The sequence below is a fragment of the Peromyscus eremicus genome, chromosome 7, assembly GCF_949786415.1.
Source record: "Peromyscus eremicus chromosome 7, PerEre_H2_v1, whole genome shotgun sequence".
NCBI lineage: Eukaryota > Metazoa > Chordata > Mammalia > Rodentia > Cricetidae > Peromyscus > Peromyscus eremicus.
In genome coordinates, this window is record NC_081422.1 from 17,398,584 (window position 1) to 17,422,735 (window position 24,152).

The window sequence follows — 24,152 nt, forward strand, 5'->3', positions numbered from 1 at the left end:
TTCTTGAAGTTGGAGGGAGGAAACATTTTCCCCCGCAGTGTACAGAACTGTAGCCAGAGAGGCTGACGAGCAGTGGCTGTGTGTTTGGGGAAGGGGTGGGGACACGAGAGAATCACTTTTGGTGCCCAAGCGTGTGTGCAACTTCCTGCCACCGGGGAAACAGTAAACCAACCCTCGCTTCTCCTTTCTCCACTGTGGTCTCAGGGCTGGCAGGGAGCCCCAGATCCTCGTGGCCTCAGCCAGCTGTCCCAGCCCTACATGGGAGTAGAGATGCCCTGGACCATTCTGCTGTTTGCATCTGGTGAGTCTGAAGCTTGCCCTTGGGGGAAGCACCCGGCTGCCCCTCCCCTGTCCACCATGCTGCCCTCTGGGGCAGAAAGCACAGTGGGGCTGCAATCTCCAGTTGTTAGATGAGTCGGATCCCCACAGAGGCAGCCTGGGAAACACCAGCCTGAGCTTTCTCATCCCCTTCGAGCCAAGTTTTCTAGAAATATTACCCCAGGAGCAGTGCCACTGTCCGCGACTCAGCCCCCTTGGCCGCCAGGACTGTGGCACTCGGAGAAAGGGACTCGGAAACTTGTGATGTCAGGAGAGGTTAGCTCAGAAGTTCTGTGGAGTTTGTCTGCAGGCATCCTGCTCAAAGCCGAGGGGCATAACACAGGAGTGCCTGCCTGGGATGTATGTGGCTCTGTCTGTCTGTCTGTCTGTTTGTTTAAAGAGGGGCTGGTGTGATGGGTCGGGGGAAGGGCACTTGCTGCCAAGCCTGACGACCTGAGTTTGATCCTTGGCATTCACATAGTGGAAGGAGAGACCCAACTTTTGCAAGTTGTCCTCTGTTTTACACACACACACACACACACACTAATACACACACACACACACACAAAATGAATGAAAATTTAATTAAAAAAAAAAGACAAAGCAAAGAGCTAGAGAGATGACTCAGCATTAAGAGCACTGGCTGCTCTTCCAAAGAACCTGGGTTGAATTCCCAGCACCCACATGGCAGAACACAACTTTCTGTAACTCAGGTCCAAAGGGATTTGACACCCTTTTCTGGGCTCCACAGGAACCAGACACCCACATATTGCCCAGACATACATGCAAGCAAATCACTCATACACAGAATATAAATTTTAAAAAGACAAAATGGAAAAAAAAAAAAAAAAGACACAATGGATTGCCTCTGACTTTCTGGTCAGGAAGTTGTGACAGCTAGGCAGGACGGGTCCCTTTCGAGGCTGCTTCCTACAGAACTCACTCCACCTTTCCCGCAACACCAAGGAGTGAGGCGGATTCCTCTGCCCTCCCAGTTTACTCTCCTTTACTCACCCTTTTCCAACCAACATGACCTCCCTCACCTCTTGGGTTTTCTTTTCTGGTCTTGTGGATGAATCCAGGGCCTCACCCATGGCAGAAGCACTGAGCCACACTCCAGCCCCTCACTGGGGAACTCTAGGTAGGGGGCTCTACCATGCAGGCACACCCCCAGCTCATCCGTGTGCCCCATCCACCGTCTGGGCTTCTTCCTACAGCATTTCCTCAGGCTGGAAGGTTCTTCCCTAATCTTCACAGCGGTCTTTCTCCACAAGCAGGGCTCAGATTATATGTCACCTCTTCTGGGAAGTCCTCTGAGGTCACCCTAGTTCACAAGTAGCCTTCTCCATTACCAGCACCCCTCTTGCTCTTTCCTGAGGTCAGCACTTCTGTTTATTGCTTTTCTGCCTTCGTTTTATTTTCTGTGTATGGGTGGTTTGTGTACTTGTATGTCTGGGCACTGTGTGCATGCCTGGGTGGTTTGTGTACTTGTATGTCTGGGCACTGTGTGCATGTCTGGGTGGTTTGTGTACTTGTATGTCTGGGCACTGTGTGCATGCCTGGGTGGTTTGTGTACTTGTATGTCTGGGCACTGTGTGCATGCCTGGGTGGTTTGTGTACTTGTATGTCTGGGCACTGTGTGCATGCCTGGGTGGTTTGTGTACTTGTATGTCTGGGCACTGTGTGCATGCCTGGGTGGTTTGTGTACTTGTATGTCTGGGCACTGTGTGCATGCCTGGGTGGTTTGTGTACTTGTATGTCTGGGCACTGTGTGCATGCCTGGGTGGTTTGTGTACTTGTATGTCTGGGCACTGTGTGCATGTCTGGGTGGTTTGTGTACTTGTATGTCTGGGCACTGTGTGCATGCCTGGGTGGTTTGTGTACTTGTATGTCTGGGCACTGTGTGCATGCCTGGGTGGTTTGTGTACTTGTATGTCTGGGCACTGTGTGCATGCCTGGGTGGTTTGTGTACTTGTATGTCTGGGCACTGTGTGCATGCCTGGGTGGTTTGTGTACTTGTATGTCTGGGCACTGTGTGCATGCCTGGGTGGTTTGTGTACGTGTATGTCTGGGCGCTGTGTGCATGCCTGGGTGGTTTGTGTACTTGTATGTCTGGGCACTGTGTGCATGCCTGGTGCCTGTGGAGGCCAGAAGAGGGCGTCAAATCCCTTTGGACCTGAGTTGCAGACCGAGTTATGATCTGCCATGTGGGTGCTTGGAATCACACCCAGGTCCTGTGGAAGAGCAGCCAGTGCTCTTAAGCGCTGAGCTATCTCTCCAGTCCTAGCTTCTGTTCATTTCTGTAGTCCATTGCCTTGTCCCTAGCAACCACAGCAGGCTCTGATGCATAGTACTGTTGACTGAGCATCACTCTATTGTATGCTAATCACTGCCACTGTCCATAAAATGTCTTAAACAATGACCCGTGAGTGCCATTGTAGCCAATGTGCCAGGCACCCAATTTCCTAAACAGTGTGAGTATTTAGGGGTCACCAGTGTCCTGTTACAAACACCAAGGCTCAGGTCCTGGAGGTGTAGACCAACAGAAGGTTAGGATGGCTTGATCCCCAACACACGTGTGCAGGCTCAGACGCGCGCGCGCGCACACACACACACACACACACACACACACACACACACACACACGCAGTGCACGCGCACACGCACACACACGTAGATCTGGTCCCAAGAACACTGCCAGCTCAAGCTGTCCTTCTTCATTACAGGCTCCTTGGCCATTCCTGCACCATCCATCTTCCTGGTTCCCCCCTACCCAAGCAGCCAAGATGACGCCATCTACATCTCGTGTACAGCCCCAGAGGACTTCCTAGGGGCCAACTTCACCCTGTTCCGAGGGAAAGAGGCAGTCCAGCTCCTGCAGGCCCCCTCAGATCAGCCCGGCGTGACATTCAATGTGACTGGTGGTGGCAGTGAGGCTGCTGGGGGTGACTTCCGCTGTCAGTATGGCGTGATGGGTGAGCACAGCCAGCCCCAGCTGTCGGGCCTCAGCCAGTCAGTGCAGGTCTCCTTTCCAGGTAAGACCCCAGTGCAGAACCCCGTCATGCTGCCCTCTCCCTCCCTGAGATGCTTTGGTGCAAGTCCAAGTCTACAGATAAGTAGATCTGAAGGAAGAGAAGCGGCCACCTGACAGATGCCCAGCACCTACAGCAGGGAAATGGCCACCTGACAGATGCCCAGCACCTACAGCAGGGAAATGGCCACCTGACAGACGCCCAGCACCTACAGCAGGGAAATGGTCACCTGACAGGCACCCAGCACCTACAGCAGGGAAATGGCCACCTGACAGATGCCCAGCACCTACAGCAGGGAAATGGCCACCTGACAGGCACCCAGCACCTACAGCAGGGAAATGGCCACCTGACAGGTACCCAGCACCTACAGCAGGGAAATGGTCACCTGACAGGCACCCAGCACCTACAGCAGGGAAATGGTCACCTGACAGATGCCCAGCACCTACAGCAGGGAAATGGCCACCTGACAGATGCCCAGCACCTACAGCAGGGAAATGGTCACCTGACAGGTACTCAGCACCTACAGCAGAGAAATGGCCACCTGACAGGTGCCCAGCACCTACAGCAGGGAAATGGCCACCTGACAGGTGCCCAGCACCTACAGCAGGGAAATGGCCACCTGACAGGCACCCAGCACTTACAGCAGGGAAATGGTCACCTGACAGGCACCCAGCACCTACAGCAGAGAAATGGTCACCTGACAGGTACCCAGCACCTACAGCAGGGAAATGGTCACCTGACAGATGCCCAGCACCTACAGCAGGGAAATGGCCACCTGATAGATGCCCAGCACCTACAGCAGGGAAATGGCCACCTGATAGACACCCAGCACTTACAGCAGGGAAATGGTCACCTGACAGATGCCCAGCACCTACAGCAGGGAAATGGTCACCTGACAGGTACCCAGCACCTACAGCAGGGAAATGGTCACCTGACAGATGCCCAGCACCTACAGCAGGGAAATGGCCACCTGACAGATGCCCAGCACCTACAGCAGGGAAATGGTCACCTGACAGGTACCCAGCACCTACAGCAGGGAAATGGCCACCTGACAGATGCCCAGCACCTACAGCAGGGAAATGGCCACCTGACAGATGCCCAGCACCTACAGCAGGGAAATGGTCACCTGACAGGTACTCAGCACCTACAGCAGGGAAATGGCCACCTGACAGGTGCCCAGCACCTACAGCAGGGAAATGGCCACCTGACAGGTACCCAGCACCTACAGCAGGGAAATGGCCACCTGACAGGTACCCAGCACCTACAGCAGGGAAATGGCCACCTGACAGGTACCCAGCACCTACAGCAGAGAAATGGTCACCTGACAGGTACCCAGCACCTACAGCAGGGAAATGGCCACCCGACAGATGCCCAGCACCTACAGCAGGGAAATGGTGAGCAGAGGCCCTGGGGCTGGAACTTGCATTTGTGTGTTTGTGAGAGACCTCAGGAAGGCAGAAGCTCAGTGATAGGAAGAACATGTGCAGTGTGGCAGGGAGGTAATCCTGTAGGGACTAGTGGGCCACAGCAGACATCAGCTGTTGATCTGACTGAGCAGGAGCCCTGGGAGGCCTCATATCTGTGTTTGCTGTGGGCCACAGAAATATGAAGCAGGAATTCAGCTGACTGTAGCACGAATTTTAACAGGTCTTATAATAAAATTAAACCTGAAGCCAGGTATTGGGGTGAATGCTGGAAGATCAGAGAAGCAGAACAAGCCACAGCCTCCTCAGCCTCACCATTTCCTCAGCTGATCCTGTTTCCTCAGACTGGAAGCCTCTGAGTCCTCATCCAAATGGATCTCAGCTGAACTGCTGCTCAAAAGCCTAAAAGCTTAACCAGCTCTAGTTCCTGGTCCTCACGCCTTAAATACTTTTCTGCCTCCTGCCATCACTTCCTGGGATTAAAGGCGTGAGTCACCATGCCTGGCTGTTTCCAGTGTGGCTTTGAACTCACAGAGATCCATCTGGATCTAGGATTAAAGGCATGTGCTACCACTGCCTAACCTCTATGTTTAATATTGTGGCTGTTCTGTTCTCTGATCCCAGATAAGTTTATTAGGGTGCACAATATTTTGGGGAACACAACACCACCACAGCTGACTATGACAAAGCTATACCTAGAAGGAGCCAAGGGCCTTTCCAGAGGATAAAGCCAGGGATTAAGGAGTCTTAGAGATACTGGCTTTTGATTATTAGCCATTTCCTGCTCTGAATTTCTCATGTGCTATTGTAGCTTTTCCATTCCTAGAACAGTGTGTTTCATCATTCACTGGTCACTATTTCCGCTATACAATTGAGATATTTGGACATGTCCCCAACTGTGACACAGGCAGGACTTCCTTTTTCCAGGCTTTTGTTTCCAGCATTAGCGTTACTCAGATATCTGCCTTCTCTAATTATCTCCACTGGCAAGTATTCAGGGCCAGGGCCTTCTCCAAACAAACACATTTTGTCTGAGAAACCTCTCAACATCCAAGGACAAAATACAGATAGACAAACATCCATACCACCTTCTAGTCTCCTGAACTAAAGTAAATATCCACATGGAGGAGACAATGGCCAAGGCCGGGCAGATGTCAGGTACTTTACTTCTTATGCAAAGCAAGCTTAACCCTTTCTCCCATAGCCCACATGGTATCTCTAGACTTCCCCTTTAACAACTAACTCAGAACAAATGGGCTTTCACATACCGGGTGCATCAAGCTTTGACTTAGGCTTCCTAGCTACCTAGCAGACTTGCCCTGCCTGACCAGAATGTGGCAGAGTCAGAGAATTGCAGATTGCAGGTGTATTTAAACTGGATGGGGGAGAGAGGAGGGAGATGAAGATGGAAGGAACTTAGATAGAACAAGGAGAGGAAGGGACAGAGAGGAGCTAAGGATGAGAACAGAATTGAAGCTGTGTAGAGAGATTTTGACTTAGAAGAATAAAGTGAGTGGACTAAAGAGCTTGGTGTACTTAGATTTGTTCGAGGATCCCTCAGATTAATCCACTGCCGGTAGCATCTCTTCTGGAACTCTGGGAGAAGACTAAAGAGGGCTAGACCCCAATAGTCTTTGTTATGTGTTCTTTCCCTGAGTTGGGATGGGTTTGCTTTATGGATCTGGAGCGCCAGGTATGAGCTTAGGGGAAGCTGAGTGGAAAGTATAGTACAGGAGAGGCACACAGACAGAAACAAAAGGCTCAGTGTGTGTTTTGGGGGCAGCTTGCTGCCATGCCCAACAGCTTGGCTTGAGTTCACCCCTTAGATTCCACATGGGGTAAGGAGAGAACCAGCTCCCAAAAGTTACCCTTTGACCTCCACTCCACACACACGCTATGACATATGTACACTGCCTCCCCATGCTCACCATAAATAAAAATGTAATTACAAAATTATTTTTAAAGAGCAAGGTCAGGCATGTGGCACAAACCTATAATCCCGGCACTCTGGAGACTGAGGCAGAAGGATTGCCATGAGTTGGAGGCCAGTCCGGGCTAGACAGCAAGATTTTATCTTAATAACAAATAGAAGATCTGGGTGTTGTGGTGGACCCCTGTTATCTCAGCACTTGAATGGTGGAGGCAGGAGGATTAGAAGTTCAAGGTCATCCTTGAGAGTGAGGAAGAGGCCTCCTGACAATTCAGGACCCCCTTCCCTACTAAGAGAACTCTGCTGCCCACTATGTCTGCAGGTTGGGAAAGCAGAGTGGGTTCTGAGCTCTCTCTGCCTGACTTCCACTGTTAATGGCTCCCTTTCTCACCTAGGCCTTGTGGTCTTGCAGCCAGAAGATGAGAATGCCTTCCTCATGCAGAGGGTGAATGAACAAGACCTAACCTTGTGAAAATACCAGTCACTCCTCCCCGGTCAGCTGAGATCAGGAACCCCACCCCACCATCACCCCAGGTCCTGGGGAGGGAAATCTAAATCCTTTGCAGACAAGAACTTGTGAAATGCCCATTCTTTCCTTTTTTTTTTTTTTTTTTAAAGATTTTTTTATTTATTATGTAGACAGGAGAGGGTGCCAGATCTCATTACAGATGGTTGTGAGCCACCATGTGGGTGCTGGGAATTGAACTCAGAACCTCTGGAAGAGCAGTCAGTGCTCTTAACCTCTGAGCCATCTCTCCAGCGCCCCCATCCTTTCCGTTTTAAAGGAACATTTTAAGAGAGACTCATGTGGCGGGGCTGCCCCCCAGTGCAGCTGTGGATGACCTTGAGCTCCTGATCCCCTGCGCTCACCTCTCTAGTGCTGGGGTGACAGGAGTGTCACATGCTGCCATGGAGCTCCCGTCCTGAGGGATGGCTTCTAGGAAGCCATCACAGCCCACTGTATGGCCAGAGTGGATGTCGTTGACTCTTTAGTACCCAGACTGGAGCCACAAGATAACTGTAGGTTAATGAGGTTTAAAAACCCCATTCAAAGCCAGGCAGTGGTGGCGCACACCTTTAATCCCAGCACTTGGGAGGCAGAGGCAGACAGATCTCTGTGACTTTGAGGCCAGCCTGGTCTACAGAGCTACTTCCAGTATAACCAAGGCCACACAAACCCTGCCTTGAAAAACCAACAAAATAAAACAAACTGCTGGGCAGTGGTGGCACACATCTTTAATCCCAGCACTGGGGAGGCAGAGGCAGGTGGATTTCTGTGAGTTCAAGCCAGCCTGGTCAACAAAGTGAGTTCCAGGACAGCCAGGGCTACACAGAGAAATCCGTTAAAAAACAAAACAAACAAACAAAAAACCAAACAATAACAACAAAACAGAACAAAAAACCCATTCAATATGGCTTCAGCAGCTGGACCTGAAGTTAAGGCAGGGGGATTTGTGTAAATTTGAGGGCAGCCTGGGCTACATAGGGCGTTTGAGTCTAGCATGGCCTACATAACAAGGTTCAGGCCATCTTGAGGTATGGAGCAAGACCTTGTTTCAAAAACACAACATGGAGAGGCTAGAGAGATGCTCAGCACTTTGGAGCACTGGCTGCTCTTTCAGAAGACCTGGGTTCCGTTCCTAGGGCCTACATGGCCGCTCACAACCCCCGTAACTCCAACCCCAGGAGACCCCCCACTGCCCTCTTCTGGCCTGCACTGGCATCGCATGCAAGTGGTGCACAGACACACGCAGGCAGAACTCCCAAACACATCAACAAATAACCACCAATTCATTAAGAAAGACAACGACATGGGAGCTAGGCTTGGTGGTGATAGACCCCAAATCCAGGGTTCTACCTTCTCAAGTGGGCGCCCCAAGAACCCAGACTCTGGTCCAGTTGATGCAAACAGCACGAGGTTTATTGAAGAAGCGGCTGTACAGTCGGGCTCCCCTTGTCCTGAGGGCAAGAGTCGCATCCTACTGCAGCCACATAGGTACTGTTAAAGGAAAAACCCACAAAACCCACAAGATTACAATTCCCATACAATTTCGTTTTGATTGATTTATGTCTAGAGGCTAATTTCTCAAGATCATGGTCTGATCACAGAGGGGGTACAGTCATGTCCGCATGCACATTCCTCCCGAAACCTCAAGGGGGGTATCAGGGCAGGAGTGGAGCTTACACAAAGGTCACAGTGGTCCTTCCTGGAACACTTGCAATTATCCCAGTCACAGTTGAGCGCATCTCTTAATAGAAATCTCTTTATATTGTTACATTGTGGCAGGGGGTGGTTGAGCAATGGCTGAGTCAGGTTGCCCTGGGAACTAGCTTTTTTTGCGGCGCACCTCTAATCCCAGCACTCAGAAGTAGAGGCAAGTTCGGAGCCAGTCTGGTCGACATGGAGCGTTCCAGGCACGCCAGGCCTACACAGTGCGGTCTTGTCTCAAACCAAACCAGGCGAGGGATGTGGCTGCAGTGCGGGATCACTGGCCAGGCGCCCTCACAGCCCCAGGTCTCACCCCAGCACCGGGCACACGCCTGTCATCCTGCTAACGGCAAGAGGATCAGGAGTTCAAGGTCTTCCTCTGCTACAGAGCAAGTTTGGGGGCTGCCGGGGCACTTGAGTCCTTTTGGAAAAAGAGGTGGGGCGCAAAGGAAGGAAAGGAAGAAGAAATTGGATTCACCCACAAAAGGGCTTTGCTGGTTCACTGAAGTGAATTCAGACATGGCTAGAACTGAAAAATGAAAGGTGTTCATAGTAACAGCCTGTCTCAAACAAACAAACAAAAACCCAAAGGGCAGAAACTCCATGTCATCTTGCCCTCCTTCCCTGACTTATTTTAAGGACACCTTTCCCTACACAGTGGCAAAACCCTGCCCAGCAGCTCTAGGTATGCATCTTAGTGCTCCAGTGCCAATCCTAGCCACAGAGAAACAACCTTTAAAATAGCTCTTCCAAAATTAGTATTTATTTATTCATTCATTCATTCATTTGTTTTATGTGTATGGGTATTTTCATTCATTCATTCATTTGTTTTATGTGTATGGGTATTTTCATTCATTTATTTAATTATTGTTTTATGTGTATGGGTATTTTCATTCATTCATTCATTCATTTATTCATTGTTTTATGTGTATGGGTATTTTGCCTGCATGTATTGAATGTGCACCATATGTGTTCAGTGCCCAAAGAGGCCAGAAGAGGGTTCTTTTTTGTTTTTTGTTTTTCCAAGACAGGGTTTCTCTGTGTAGCTTTGGAGCCTATCCTGAAACTCAGTCTGTAGCCCAGGCTGGCCTCGAACTCACAAAAACCCGCCTGCCTCTGCCTCCTGAGTGCTGGGATTAAAGGTGTGCGCCACCACCGCCTGGCTCTTTTTTGTTTTTTTTTTTTGAGACAGGGTTTCTCTGTAGCCCTGGCTGTCCTGGAACTCACTCTGTAGACCAGGCTGGCCTCAAACTCAGAGATCGGCCTGCCTCTGCCTCCCAAGTGCCTGGATTACAGGAGTGTGCCACTACCGCCCAGCCAGAAGAGGGTTCTTATCCTCTAGGTCTGGCATTGCACGTGGTTATGAGCTACCATGCGGATCCTGGGAATTTAACATGGGTCCTCTGGAAGAGGAGTCAGTGCTTTTAACCACTGAGGTCTCTCCAGCCTCCATAATTTGTTTTCTTTTCCCTTTAAAAAAAAAAAAAGATTTATTTTCTTATGTATTTTATGGAGTGCTCCATCTGCATGTATGCCTGCACACCAGAAGAGGGCATCAGATCCCATTATAAGTAGTTGCAAGCCTCTTTGTGGGTGCCGGGTCCTCTGAAAGAGCAGTCATGCTCTCCACCCTTGAGCCATCTCTCCAGTCCTAATTTCTTTTTAATTGTATTTTATTTGTGTTGCATTTTATTGGTGTGTGTGTGTGTGTGTGTGTGTGTGTGTGTGTGTGTGTGATGTATGTATTCCTGTTGGCACACATGGAGGTCAGAAGACAATCTGAGAATCTGTTCTCTCCTCACACCATGTGGGAATTGAACTCAGACTGTCAGGTTTGGTGGCAAGTGCCTTTAACTACTAAGTCATTGTCTTAGGGTTACTATTGCTGTGATGAAACACCATGACCAAGAGCAAGCTGGAGTAGAAAGGGTTAATTTGGCTTACACTTCCACATCATAGTCACCATTGAAGGAAGTCAGGGCAGGAACTCACACAGGGCAGGATCCTGAGGCAGGAGCTGATGCAGAGGCCATGGAGGGGTGCTGCTCACTGGCCTGCTCAGCCCGCCTTTTTTTTTTTTTTTCCCTGTCTTTTTTTGGTTTTTTTGAGATAGGGTCTCTCTGTGCAGCCTTGGCTGTTCTGTTCTGGATCTTGCTCTGTAGACCAGGCTGGTCTAGAAATCAGAGATCCACCTGCCTCTGGCTCCCAAGTGCTGGGATTAAAGGCATGCACCACTGCCACCCAGCCTCAATCTGCTTTCTTCTAGAACCCAGGACCACCAGCCCAGGGATGGCATCATCCACAGTGGGCTGGGCTCTCCAACTTCAATCACTAATTAAGAAAATGCCCTACAAGCCCGGGTGGTGGTGGCGCACGCCTTTAATCCCAGCACTTGGGAGGCAGAGCCAGGCGGATCTCTGTGAGTTCGAGGCCAGCCTGGGCTACCAAGTGAGTTCCAGGAAAGGCGCAAAGCTACACAGAGAAACCCTGTCTCGAAAAACAAAAAAAAGGAAAAAAAAAAAAAAGAAAAAAAAAGAAAATGCCCTACAGCAGGCAGTGGTGGCATGTGCCTTTTCCAGCCCTACAATCAGATCTTTAAATATATATATATATTTAATATATATAATGTTCTGCCTGAGGGTGCCAGATCTCATTACAGATGGTTGTGAGCCACAATGTTGCTGCTGGGAATTGAACTCATGACCTCTGGAAGAGTAGCCAATGTTCTTAACCTCTGAGCCATCTCTCCAGTCCCCTACAACCAGATCTCATGGTGCCATTTTCTCAATTGAGGGTTCCTCCTTTCATATGACTCTGGCTAGTGACAAGTTGACATAAAACTGGCCAGCAGAGGCCATGGCAGGCAGCTGACTAGAAACTGAGGGCTGTATCCACATAAGCCCTCCCAGCCCTGGGGAAGCCAGTCCTCTCAAAGCTTAGCTAGTGATATGGCAAAGCCAGAGTTCTGATCTAGAACACCTTTTAAGAACAGGATCAGAGCAAGTTTTATTCTGTTCATGGATTTGGTCAAATATCTTTTGATCTGTGCAACTTAGAGTTCAAGTCTACCTGTTAATGTACGTGGGGAAGCACACAGAGCTGCATGTGATGATATTTTATTTGTATGTTAATAAAGTTCGCCTGGAAAACAACAACAACAACAACAACAAGAACAACAACAACAACAACAAACTAGCCAGCAGAGCCATCCTGCCAGCCCTAAAATATCTTAAATTGGTTTTTTTGAGACAAGGTCTCATACTGTAGCTCAGGCTTGCCTCAAACTCAATGTAATCCTCCTGCCTCAGACTCCTAAGGGTTGTGATTACACAGAGTGTTCTCATTCTCTCTCTCTCCCTCCCTCTCTCCCTCTCCCTCTCTCTCTCCCCTCTCTCTTTCTCCTTGAGACAGGGTTTCTCTGTGTAGCCCTGGCTGTCCTGGAACTCACTCTGTAGACCAGGCCAACCTTGAACTCATAGAAATCCACCTGCATCTGCCTCCCAAGTGCTGGTATTAAAGGTGTGCACCACTATGCCAGGCGCACAGAGCTCTTTTTAAAAATGTTTTCATGGAGGCTGGAGAGATGGCTCAGCATTTGAGAGGACTAGCTGCTCTTCCAAAGGACCCGAGTTTGGTTTCCAGCACCCACATCAGGGAGTTCACAGCTGCCTGTCACCCTAGTGTAAGGGGAACTGACACCCTTTTCTGGACTCTGTGGGCTCTAGACAAGCCTCCTCTCAGCCTCCATGCATATAAATAAAAATACAAATCATGTTTTCATTAGCATGTATTAACTATACACAACAGTGGATCACTTGTCCATTGTCAGACCACCTGGACGGTTCAGTGGTTAAGGACACTTGCCCTTAGGCCTGATGACCTGAGTCCATCTCTGGGACCCATATGATGGAAGGAAAGAACCAACTCCCACACGTTGTCCTCTGACCTCCACGCACATACTATGGTGCGTGCGTGTGTGAGTGAGAGAGAGAGAGAGAGAGAGAGAGAGAGAGAGAGAGAGAGAGAGAGAGAGAGAGAGACTAAATGGAATAAAAAATTTAAGTCACCATCCTTTCTTTTTGATAGTGCTGGGGATGGAACCTAGGACCTTCCTTACATTAGGTGAATTTTCTATCCTGAGCTATATAGCCCCTTACTTTGTCTTTTTTTTTTTTTTTTTTTTTTTTGTGTGTGTGTGTGTATATGTGTTTGTGTAGGTCATTCTGTATCCTAGGATGGCTTTGACTTCTCTAGCACATGCTAGCCTTGAACTCACAATCCTCCTCCTCCTCAATTTTCTAAATGCTTGGTAATCCAGTCTTAGGATGGGGGTCTTCCCCAGAAGGAAGAAACTTTCTTACTGGTCCAGCAGAAGTCCTCACTGGTTGCTAATTGCCTATGTACAAGGCTCTTTGAGTTTCCAGGCCCACCTATACTCAAGATGCTTGTCTGGGACATCTCTTGGGTGAGGGTGGAGCTCCAGGAGGTACCCCCAGGTTCCTGCCCTCCCATACCCTCCCAGCTCCTTCACCTGTCTGTTCTCTTCTCCCTCTAGTCCCCACCTGGATCATGGTGCTCTCCCTGAGCCTGGCTGGAGCTGTCCTCCTCCTCGCAGGGCTGGTGGCTGTCGCCGTGGTGGTCAGGAAAGGTAATGGGGCATGCAGGAAACAAGGCCAGTGGTCAGGAAAGGTGATGGGGCATGCAGGAAACAAGGCCAGTGGTCAGGAAAGGTGATGGGGCATGCAGGAAACAAGGCCAGTGGTCAGGAAAGGTGATGGGGCATGCAGGAAACAAGGCCAGTGGTCAGGAAAGGTGATGGGGCATGCAGGAAACAAGGCCAGTGGTCAGGAAAGGTGATGGGGCATGCAGAAACAAGGCCAGCTGGCAGCCTCCACATGGCTCTCTGTCTTCCTCTTTCAGTTTTTGAGGCAGGGTCTCACTATGTAGCCCTGGCTGCCCTGAAACCACTGTGTAGTCCAGGCTGGCCTGGAAACCAGAAATCCGCTGCCTCTGTTTCTGCCCTTGGAGTGCAGGCATTGTGCTACCATGGCCAGCTCCTTGTCTCTTTCCCCTCCCCCCCACTCTTCTAACGAAATCAGTGAGAGAGAAAGAAAAAAGAAAAAGAGAGGAAGACCTCCTCCTCCCCCCCCTCTCTCTCTCCCCCCCTCCCCTCTCCCTCCCCCTCCCCACTCTCCTCTCCTCCCCCTCCCCACTCTCCTCTCCTCGCCCCTCCCCCTCTCTTCTCTCCTCTCCCTCCCCACTCTCTTCTCTCCCTCCCCACTCTCCTCTCCCCCCCTCCCCACTCTCCTCTCCCCCCCTCCCCACTCTCCTCTCCCCCCCTCCCCACTCTCTCCTCCCCCTCCCCACTCTCTCCTCCCCCTCCCCACTCTCCTCTCCCCCCTCCCCACTCTCCTCTCCCCCCTCCCCACTCTCCTCTCCCCCCCTCCCCACTCTCTCCTCCCCCTCCCCACTCTTCTCCTCCCCCTCCCCCCTCTCTTCTCTCCCTCCCCACTCTCCTCTCCCCCCTCCCCACTCTCCTCTCCCCCCCTCCCCACTCTCCTCTCCTCCCCCTCCCCACTCTTCTCCTCCCCCTCCCCCCTCTCTTCTCTCCCTCCCCACTCTCCTCTCCCCCCTCCCCACTCTCCTCTCCCCCCCTCCCCACTCTCCTCTCCTCCCCCTCCCCACTCTCCTCTCCCCCCTCCCCACTCTCCTCTCCTCCCCCTCCCCACTCTCCTCTCCCCCCTCCCCACTCTCCTCTCCCCCCCTCCCCACTCTCTCCTCCCCCTCCCCACTCTTCTCCTCCCCCTCCCCCCTCTCTTCTCTCCCTCCCCACTCTCCTCTCCCCCCTCCCCACTCTCCTCTCCCCCCTCCCCACTCTCCTCTCCTCCCCCTCCCCACTCTTCTCCTCCCCCTCCCCCCTCTCTTCTCTCCCTCCCCACTCTCCTCTCCCCCCTCCCCACTCTCCTCTCCCCCCCTCCCCACTCTCCTCTCCTCCTCCTCCCCACTCTCCTCTCCCCCCTCCCCACTCTCCTCTCCCCCCCTCCCCACTCTCCTCTCCTCCCCCCCCACTCTCCTCTCCTCCCCTCCCCACTCTCTTCTCTCCCTCCCCACTCTCCTCTCCTCCCCCTCCCCACTCTCCTCTCCCCCCCTCCCCACTCTCCTCTCCCCCCCTCCCCACTCTCCTCTCCCCCCTCCCCACTCTCCTCTCCTCCCCCTCCCCACTCTCCTCTCCTCCCCCTCCCCACTCTCCTCTCCCCCCCTCCCCCCTCTCCTCTCCTCCCCCTCCCCACTCTCCTCTCCCCCCCTCCCCACTCTCCTCTCCTCCCCCTCCAGGATCACATCATTGAGGCTGATGTTGAAATCCTGTTTACTCCTGGATTTTTCTTTCCTTTTTTTGGGTGTGTGTATGTGTGGCTAGAACTTGAAATCCTCCTGCCTCAGCTTCCCAAGTGCTACAATTTCATATGGACAATACCACAACTGTTTTATTTTAAATTTTTTTCATTTTATTATGTGTATAGGTATCTGCCTGCATGCATAAATACACACCACATGCACACAATGCCCAGAGGCCAAAACAGGGCATCGAATACCCTGCAACTGGGGTTACAAATGGCTGTGGGTCGTCATGATCTTCAGGAGGAAGAAGGCAGCTCAGTTCAACATGACTAACCAGCCGATGCTGGTTCAGACTTCAGGAGTCTGACCCCAAGTGGTTTATTTTAGGCATGTTAAGCACAGCACAATTTGGTGAAAAATTTCCTAGTGATAATTAACTCAATCCCATGTGCACAATTAAGCTTAAGAAATGACACTGAAATTCTTTGTAAAGTACATGTGACATCTTCATTAAGATGGGTTCTACAGGTTGACAATATGTGACACCTTCCAAAAAGATAGGTTCTATACATTGACTGAGAAAAGCACGCTCATGATAAGGGTCTGAGGGAAGATCTGGTGTGGTCTGAACCACAGGGATGTCACCAAGGTCATCAGACTATTAACCACACCGGTCTCAGCCTTCTGGGCAGACAGCAGGTTATGCATCCCTTCCTTTGCAGGACCAGCCCGTGTGTGAAATAGTCCAGGTCCCCTCGTGCTCACAGTGAGCACGAGGACTTCTGTGTCTCCTACACATGTGGCTGGAACTGAGCCTGGGGCCTCTGGAAAAGCAGCCAGTGCTCTTAGCTGGAGCCATCTCTGCATCTCACCAGGACTGCTTCTTTTCATCCATGTTTTCAGGAGCACGGAGACAGTCAGTCTGGGGAATTCTTTCACCAGAATTCAGCAGCAGGTCACTAGCAGAAGGGAGGTGACAGGGAGGGAGGGGAGACTGACATATGGGAGCCCTGGGTACTCAAGGGTACTATCCTGTTTCTGGACCACCCTCTGAGGCAAAGGTACCGTGGCACACCTGTTATCCCAGCTCTTACTAACTGAAGGCAGAAGGATCAAGACTTCAATGTCACCCTCACTATATAGCAAGTTCCAGGCTAACCTGGGCTACATGAGGTGCTGTCTCAGAAACAAAAGCATAGTCCCATTTGTGTTCAAGCATTCCCTCCGTTTCTAGAACTTTCATCCTCTAAACCAGTGGTTGTCGCCCTTCCTAATGCTGTGACCCTTTAATATAGTTCCTCATGTTGTGGTGACTCCCAACCATAAAATTATTTTCATTCCTACTTCATAACTGTAATTTGCTACTGTTATGAATTGTAGTGTAAGTATTTTTGGAGACAGAGGTTTGTTGAGGGGTCATAACCCACAGAACCACTGCTCTGGACTCTGCTCATTAGGCAGTGGCTCTGTTCACTTCACCCTCAGCTCCTGGCAACAAGGGAGACTTCTTTCTAAACAAAGTTTACTTTCCATTATGGGGAGGTGTGTGGAGGTTGCAGGATTCAGTTCTCTTTTTCCACCAGGTGGGTTCCCAGGATCCAACACAGATCATCAGGCTTGGCAGCAAGTGTCTTTACCTGAAGGGCCATCTCACTATCACACCCCCACCCTAGCCCCCACCCCCCACTTTTGACAGGTATCACATAGCCCAGCCTGGCCTCAAACTTGCTTTATAGCTGAGGGTGGCCTTGGACTCCTGCTCCTCCTGCCTCCACCTCCCTAGTACTAGGGCCACAGGCTTGTGTTGGAAATTGTCTAGCAGGACATTCATGTTTTTGTTTTTGTTTTTTTGAGACAGGGTTTCTCTGTGTAGCCCTGGCTGTCCTGGAACTCGTAGGTGGCACCACTTGCCAAGTTGGTGGGAATGTAGGGGTTGCGGTCATATTGTCATCCTAAGGTTGCTAAGGCTTAGCTCAGTGCAGAGTGCTTGTCTCATGTGCATGAGGCCCAGGGTTCAATCCCCACCCCCCACAGGGTTTCTCTGTGTAGACCAGGCTGGCCTGGAACTCACTCTGTAGACCAGGCTGCCCTTGAACTACAGAGATCTATCTGCCTCTGCGTCTGGTGTGCTGGGATTAAAGGCCTGTGCAACTACCTAAAACCCAGCCTGAAATTCATAGTTTTTAAGAAAAACAATTTTACATGTTTACACAATTTTGAAGATTTTGTTTGGATTTTACTGCAGAGCCCCAGGCTGGACTCTCATATAGATCAGGTTGGCCTTGAAATATAGGTAATCTTCCTGCCTCTGCTTTCAGTTTGCAGGGATTACAGCAGTGAGCCACCACACTGGTAACCTGGAGTTCTTGTTCTTTTAAATGAATATACATCTCTCGTAAGTCAAGCACAAAAATAAATAAGGGGCAGTAAGATCGCTAAGCAGACAAAGATGCTTGCTGCCAAGCATACCTACGTAAGTTCCATCTCTGGGACTCATGGCAGGACAGCTGCCTCCACAGGATTTCCTGTAACCTCTGCATATGCCCTCTGGTGTGTGTACCCACACCCATAGAAGAACATGCACACACAGAGTAAATAAAGGTTACAAAGAAAAAAAACACCTAAAATGTATGGGCTGACGTGATAGTACACACCTGTAATTCCAGAGGCTGTGGAGGATTGTGGTTTAGAGACCAACCCTGGCTGGACTGTCTCAAAGAAACAGATCAAGGTGATGCCACACACCCATAATTCTAGCATTTAGCTGGTAGAAGTAGGAGGACCAGGAGTTCAAAGCCAGCCTTGGCTACACAGTGAATTCAGGTTAGCCTGAGCTATACAGGGCTGTTTCAGACAACTAAGTGAAGGTGGGCATGTTGGTACAGCCCTTTAATCCCCTACTCAGCAGGCAGATCTGGACCTACAGTCTAATCTACATAGTGAGTTCCAGAACAACCAGGGCTACATGTGAAACCTTGCCTAGAAAACAAAACTACTGTAAAAAAACAAAACTGGGAAAGGCCTGTTTATAGCAGCTTTTGTACTTAGTAGCAGATCTATGTGGATGAGGCAAGGCTGGGTTCCACAGGGGTCAAGGGGGCTTTTGGTTTTATGGGTGTAGGCATTTCTCAGCTGCTACCAGATCCAGAATAATCTAACCAATGCTTGTTCATCTTTCTTCCAGCTAAAATAAAAAACTTACAGAAGCAAAGGTGAGTCCCTCCAGGGTGTCTCTGAGCACTTCACTGGCTGGGCAGACCCTGGGCAGACCTTCATCCCCTAAGGTGTTCTCTGGTGGGAGGGTTGATAAATGCACAGAACATGAATTATTTATTGAGCATTGCTATGTGTCAGAATGTTCTAAAAGCAATGCTCACCACTTCCTCCCAGAAGTCCAAATGAACCCCATTTTCCAGATGTGAATACTGAGGCCTGGAGTCCAGTCACATGGGACCAGGCAACCCAGCTGCCTTACCTCCAACTCACTGCTGGCTGCCACAATATTGTCCCAGAAACCTAGGTATTTGCAGTGGCATTCTTCATTGTGCCATGTTAGATGTTTCCTGGAGTTGTCCCTGGGTGCTAATAGCCAGAGAGCTGTCACTTAGTGTAATGACTGGAAATGAGGGTGCAGGTATTTGCTGTGGGCAGGGGATGAGCAAGTGGGAAGCACAAGTCATAGCAGCCGTCGCTGGGGGGATGTTCTTGAACAAGTGTCCTATTTCACGGGGCATCCTTTCTTCTGAATCCCTTTGCAGAGAGCGTGACTCCTGCTGGGCTCAGATCAACTTCACCAACACAGGTCTGTTATGCCCTCCGCGCACGCGCTCCTTGATGCTTCCCTGGGTGAAGGAAGCTTCAAAATCCTGTTGCTCTTGAGGTCCAAACACTGTCCCCATTCTTTCTGCTGGGTTACCACTTTCTGTTTCTGTCTCCAGCCTCTACACTGGCTCTACCCACTGACTAGAACACTCTCTCTAGCTTCAATGTATAAGCTACCCGCTCCAGGAAACCTCCCCTGATCCCCACTCAGGCTCTGTACTAGACTTCCACACCACCCAAGCTATCAGCACACGAAAGAGATCAGCAGCGTTCGTCTATCGATTGACTTGTTCATGATTTATGTGTGTGTGGGAGCCGGCATGCCATAGTGCATGTGAGGTCAGAGGACAACTTGCAGGGATCATTTCTTCCTTCTACCAAAGGGTCTTGGGGATTGAATCAAGTCAACAAACTTGGCTGCAAGTGCCTTTACCTGCTGAGCCATCTCACTGGCCCCCACCCAGCCTGTTCTACACAGTGAGACCTGTGCCTTCCCTCTGAATGTTCACAACTCACCCTGGGGTGGCTGGAAAGGAGCAGGAGAGGATACTGGAGGATGAACCCCAACTCCTTCTGCAGGGTGGATTCTGGGTGTCGAGGCTGTGGGACAGGAGCAGGTAGGTGCAAGGCCGCAGGCCGCCCTGTGCTGACTCTGCTTTCTCTGTTTCAGACATGTCCTTTGATAACTCTCTGTTTGCCATCTCCACGGTGAGTAGCTCTTTTTCTTAGTGAAGTTTCCCGATGACCGACCAGCTGAGAGGGGAAGTGTCACTGGGAGTCCTCTGACTCTGAGCTTCAGAACCAGGAAGAAGCCCAGAGTCACAGAACTAGGACTTGCCCAGAAGTCTGGGGCTGGTTATGAGAAACTAGGGGATCACAGGGCCATACTGTCACTGGACTGGGTTCAACCCTTGAGGATGGTGAGGGGATGGGGTGACCCATGGCCTCTTCAGGTTCCTATGTGGAGCCCTGTGACACTCTGATATGCTCTCGTCTCCTCCTGACAATAAGAAAAGCTTATTGTTAAGTCAGTGTAGGGGCTCACACCTCTAATCCCAGCACTTGGGAGGTGGAGGCAGAAGGACTGGAGGACTACCTTGAGTTTGAGACTAGCCTGGGCTACACAGTGAGGTATAGGTCAACCTGGGCTACAGAGTCCCTATCTCCCCTCCACACTTTATTCTGTGTGTGTGTGTAGGCAGGGTGTGTGTGTGTGTGTGTGTGTGTGTGTGTGTGTGTGTGTGTGTGCACCACAGCATACCTGTGGAGGTCAGAGGTCAACTTGCTGGAGTTTGTTCTCTCCTTCTACCAGGAATCAAGTTCAGGTCACCAGGTCTGACTGAAAGTGCTTTGAGCTGCTGAGCCCGAGTCCTCCTGTCTTAAAACAACGAGGCGGGCAGAGCGGCACACACCTTTAATCCTACCACTCAGGAGACAGACAGGTGGATTCCTGAGTTTGAGGCCAGCCTGGTCTATAAATGAGTTCTAGGTCAGTGGAGCTACACAGAGAGACCCTGTTGCAAAAGCCGACAAAACAAAACAATGAAACATAAGCTGGAGACGCAGCTGCGGGGTAGAATGAGAGCCGTGTGTATGTGTGTGTGTGTGTGTGTGTGTGTGTGTGTGTGTGTGTTCGAAGCAGGGGTTCCATACTCAGCCCCACGTACAAAAAGAGAAGGAAGGAGGGAGCTGGGGGAGAGAGAGACCTGTTACATCTGTTGCGGCTTCAGCTCTTGGACCAACCCTGAACTGTGCCGATCAACCTAGAAGGCAGGGCCTGGTGGCCGGGGCATGTAATCCCACCATTTGGGGATCTTAGGGCAGGTGGACTGCTGCAGGTTCGTTCAGCCAGGGGCAGCCAGAACCATCCAGCCCCCAAGGCTTTCTATTGTTAGGTTCGGTTTAGATCGTGCTTCCAGACAGCCTGGTCACAAACTCACTGTGTTGCTGAGGATGCACCTGAACATCTGATCATCTTCCAGCTACCTCCCAAGTGCTGCGAACACGGGTGTGCACTATAGTCTGTTTCTGTGGTACTGGCGGTGGAACCCAGGGCTTCCTGCATACTAGGCAAATACTCTGCCATATGAGTCACGTTTCACTGGCTTTTATTTGAGACCAGATCTCAGTATGTAGTCGTCCCCTCACTGTCCCCGGGCTGTATAAAACACTGTAACACACATACCTGTCTTAGGTTGGGCATGTACCAAAAGTCTCAAGCTCTATTTCCTGCTTTTCTTGATTTGCCTATTCTCATATGAACAATATATTTCTCCTTTTGACTGGCTAGTTCTACCTCACATAGTACCTTAGTTTCATCCCATTTTTTTTTCTTTTTTAATGGTGTTTTATTTATATGTATGTCTATGTGAGTGTTGGATCCTGGAGTTACAGACAGGTATGAGCTGCCATGTGCGTGCTGAGAATTGAACCTGGCTCCTCTGTAAGAGCAGTCTGTGCTCTTAACTGCTGGGCCATCTTTCCAGCCCTCTAGCCCCTATTTTATTTTATTTTTTGAGAAACATCTCTATGTAGTCCTGGCTGCCCTGGAACTCAGAGACCCTCCCACCTCTATGTCCCAAGTGCTGGGATTAAAGGTGTGGACTATTAGACCTGGCATCTTTCTTTTTTTAAGACAGGGTCTTAGGGGCTGGAGAGATGGCTCAGCAGTTAAGAGCACTGGCTGCTCTTCCAGAGGATCTGGGTTCAATTGCTAGCACCCACATGGCATCTCACAACTGTCTGCAACTCCAGTTCCGGGAGATCTGAAACCTTCACACCAATGTACATAAAATAAAGTTAAATAAATTATTAAAAAAAAAAAAGACAGGGTCTTACCAGCTGGGCAGTGGTGGTGGTGCATGCCTTTAATCCCAGCATTTGTGAGGCAGAGGCAGGGAGATCTCTGTGAGTTCAAGGTCAGCCCGGTCTACAGAGCGAGAGCGAGAGCGAGAGCGAGAGCGAGAGCGAGAGCGAGAGCGAGAGCGAGAGCGAGAGCGAGAGAGAGAGAGAGAGAGAGAGAGAGAGAGTGTGAGTGTGAGAGAGTTAGTTCCAGGCCAGCCAAAGCTACACAGAGGGACCCTGTCTTGGGGAAAAAAAAATAGGGTCTTTAGCTCTGGCTGCCTGGAACTCACTATGTAGCTCAGGCTGGCTTCCAATTCACAGAGACCTGCTTGCCCGTCTCCTGAGTGCTGGGATTAAGGCATGCCCTGCTGTATTTTTTTTTTTTTTTTACAAAGACCCTGTGGGATCTTACTGGGGTCACTGGTTAGGGAGGACCAAAGCTCTACGGGGACCTCAACCTGTCTCAATCAGCTGGGTTCAGTTCTTGAAAGGTTTTAGGGAGCCCTGATAGGGTGAGCACAAAGGTGACCTGGCTTACTGGTGCCATCCACTTCATGGACCTCTCTGTTTCAGGCCCACAGTGCCCCTAGGAGATGGATACTATCATCTGAAACTAAGGCGTAGGAGAGCTGTCACTCAGTGGTCAGGCTGCTAGGGAGTGACAGAGTGGGAACTGAGCCCAGGCCCCTGGCCTCCTTCCTCAGCAGAGAGCAGGCAGCAGGAGCAGAGCCACTGAAGGTTGGGATATGGGTGGGGGGAGAGGTGGAGGGTACCTGAGAACTTGGAATAGGGGGAACTCACAGGTTCCTACACCCCAAATCACTCAGTTCTTTTTCTTCCATGGACAAAGAAAATGACTCAGGAAGACTTGGCGGCAACCTCAGATGCACATCTTTGCAACTCAGAGCCTCAAAAGCGGCCCACCTCTACATCATCCTCTCCAGAGCTCCCTGAGTTCAGCACTTTCCGGGCCTGCCAGTGAGGCCAGGAGTGAGGACCCCTTTATCCGGTTCTCCCCGTCCCACTGCCCAAAGCTGCAGAAGCTGGACATCTACCCAGAGACTTGGCGTAGGGAGGGGTCAAGCCAAGGCTTTCTAAGGAGATGGACAGGCCAGAGGAAGGGGACTCCTGGTGTGACCTTCCTCACAGAAGACAAGAAAAATCGGCAGGGGAGCAGCCTAGAGGCTGGACGGAGAGCCAGAGCCCATTTGTAGATTCCCTGGATTGTAGACCACCAGAGGTGTCGCCCCTGCATCTGGACATCCAGCTGGGCATAGGAGGTCTACATTCTGTACCTCTTTCCTCTGCTTCCCCAGCTGCACCTGACCTTCAGACTGGTGTTTATATTTTTATATGTTTTCTGTTGTTTCTAGATAGGGTCTCACTGTGTAGCCCTGGCTGTCCTGGAACTCACTATGTAGACCAGGCTGGCCTCAAACTCAGAGATCCACCTGCCTGTCCCTAGAGTTCTAGGATTAAAGGTGCATACCACCATGCCAGACTTTGGGGTGTTTTTGCTGTTGTTGTTTTTGAGACGGGGTTTCACTGTGTAGCCCTGTCTGTCCTGGACTCACTATGTAGACCAGGTTGCCTGCCTCTGCCTCCCAAGTGCTAGAATTAAAGGCTTGCACCACTCCAGCCCAACAGGGTGTATGTTTTTTAGTGACAGAATTTCACTTTGTAGCTCAGGCTGGCCTTGAGATCACATCATCCTGTTTCTGCCTGAGATTATGAGCTTGTACCATTGGGGGTCGGGGCTTGGGAAAGGACTGGGTGTATGTTTAGTCCTGCTGGCACAGGTCCTGTTAAAGTAACCCTAAGGTCTCAGGTAACCTTTAAATTTGGGATTGCATGACTTGGAGGATGGGGAGGAAGGTGAATTGGCCACGCTGGAGGTACCATACCACTGAACTTCAGTTAATGTGGTGTATGAGAAATGTCTGGAGGTGCACGAAGGGAATGGAGCATTGTGGAGACCAGGAACGTGGGAACAAAGGGGTCGTAAGGACCAGGAGTAAATTAGAGGTCCCAAAGAGTCCACCAAAAAGTGAATAGCAGATGACACTGTTGAACACAGAGGCTAGCCATTACTGGGGGATCCGAGAGTTAGCTGGAAAGGAGAGGTCCTGGTGGAGAAGCTGAAGAATTTCCTCCAAGACGGCAAGTTCAGTGGGAATTCCCAAGGTCCGGAGTGGGCTCAAAGTGCTTTTGGGGCGGGGCCACAGCTAGGGCGT

General features: G+C 50.7%; 1 protein-coding gene across 1 annotated transcript; it reads left to right on the plus strand.

The window, feature by feature from the left end:
- The first annotated feature begins 206 nt into the window (after positions 1-206).
- C7H19orf38 (chromosome 7 C19orf38 homolog) lies at positions 207-23,543 on the plus strand. The gene is made up of 7 exons (XM_059267457.1): positions 207-301; positions 3,045-3,353; positions 13,469-13,561; positions 18,437-18,464; positions 19,011-19,054; positions 19,745-19,782; positions 22,769-23,543. The coding sequence occupies exons 1-7, from the start codon at positions 259-261 to the stop codon at positions 22,898-22,900; spliced, it is 687 nt and encodes a 228-aa protein (XP_059123440.1). The 5' UTR covers positions 207-258; the 3' UTR covers positions 22,901-23,543.
- Positions 23,544-24,152: the final 609 nt, after the last annotated feature.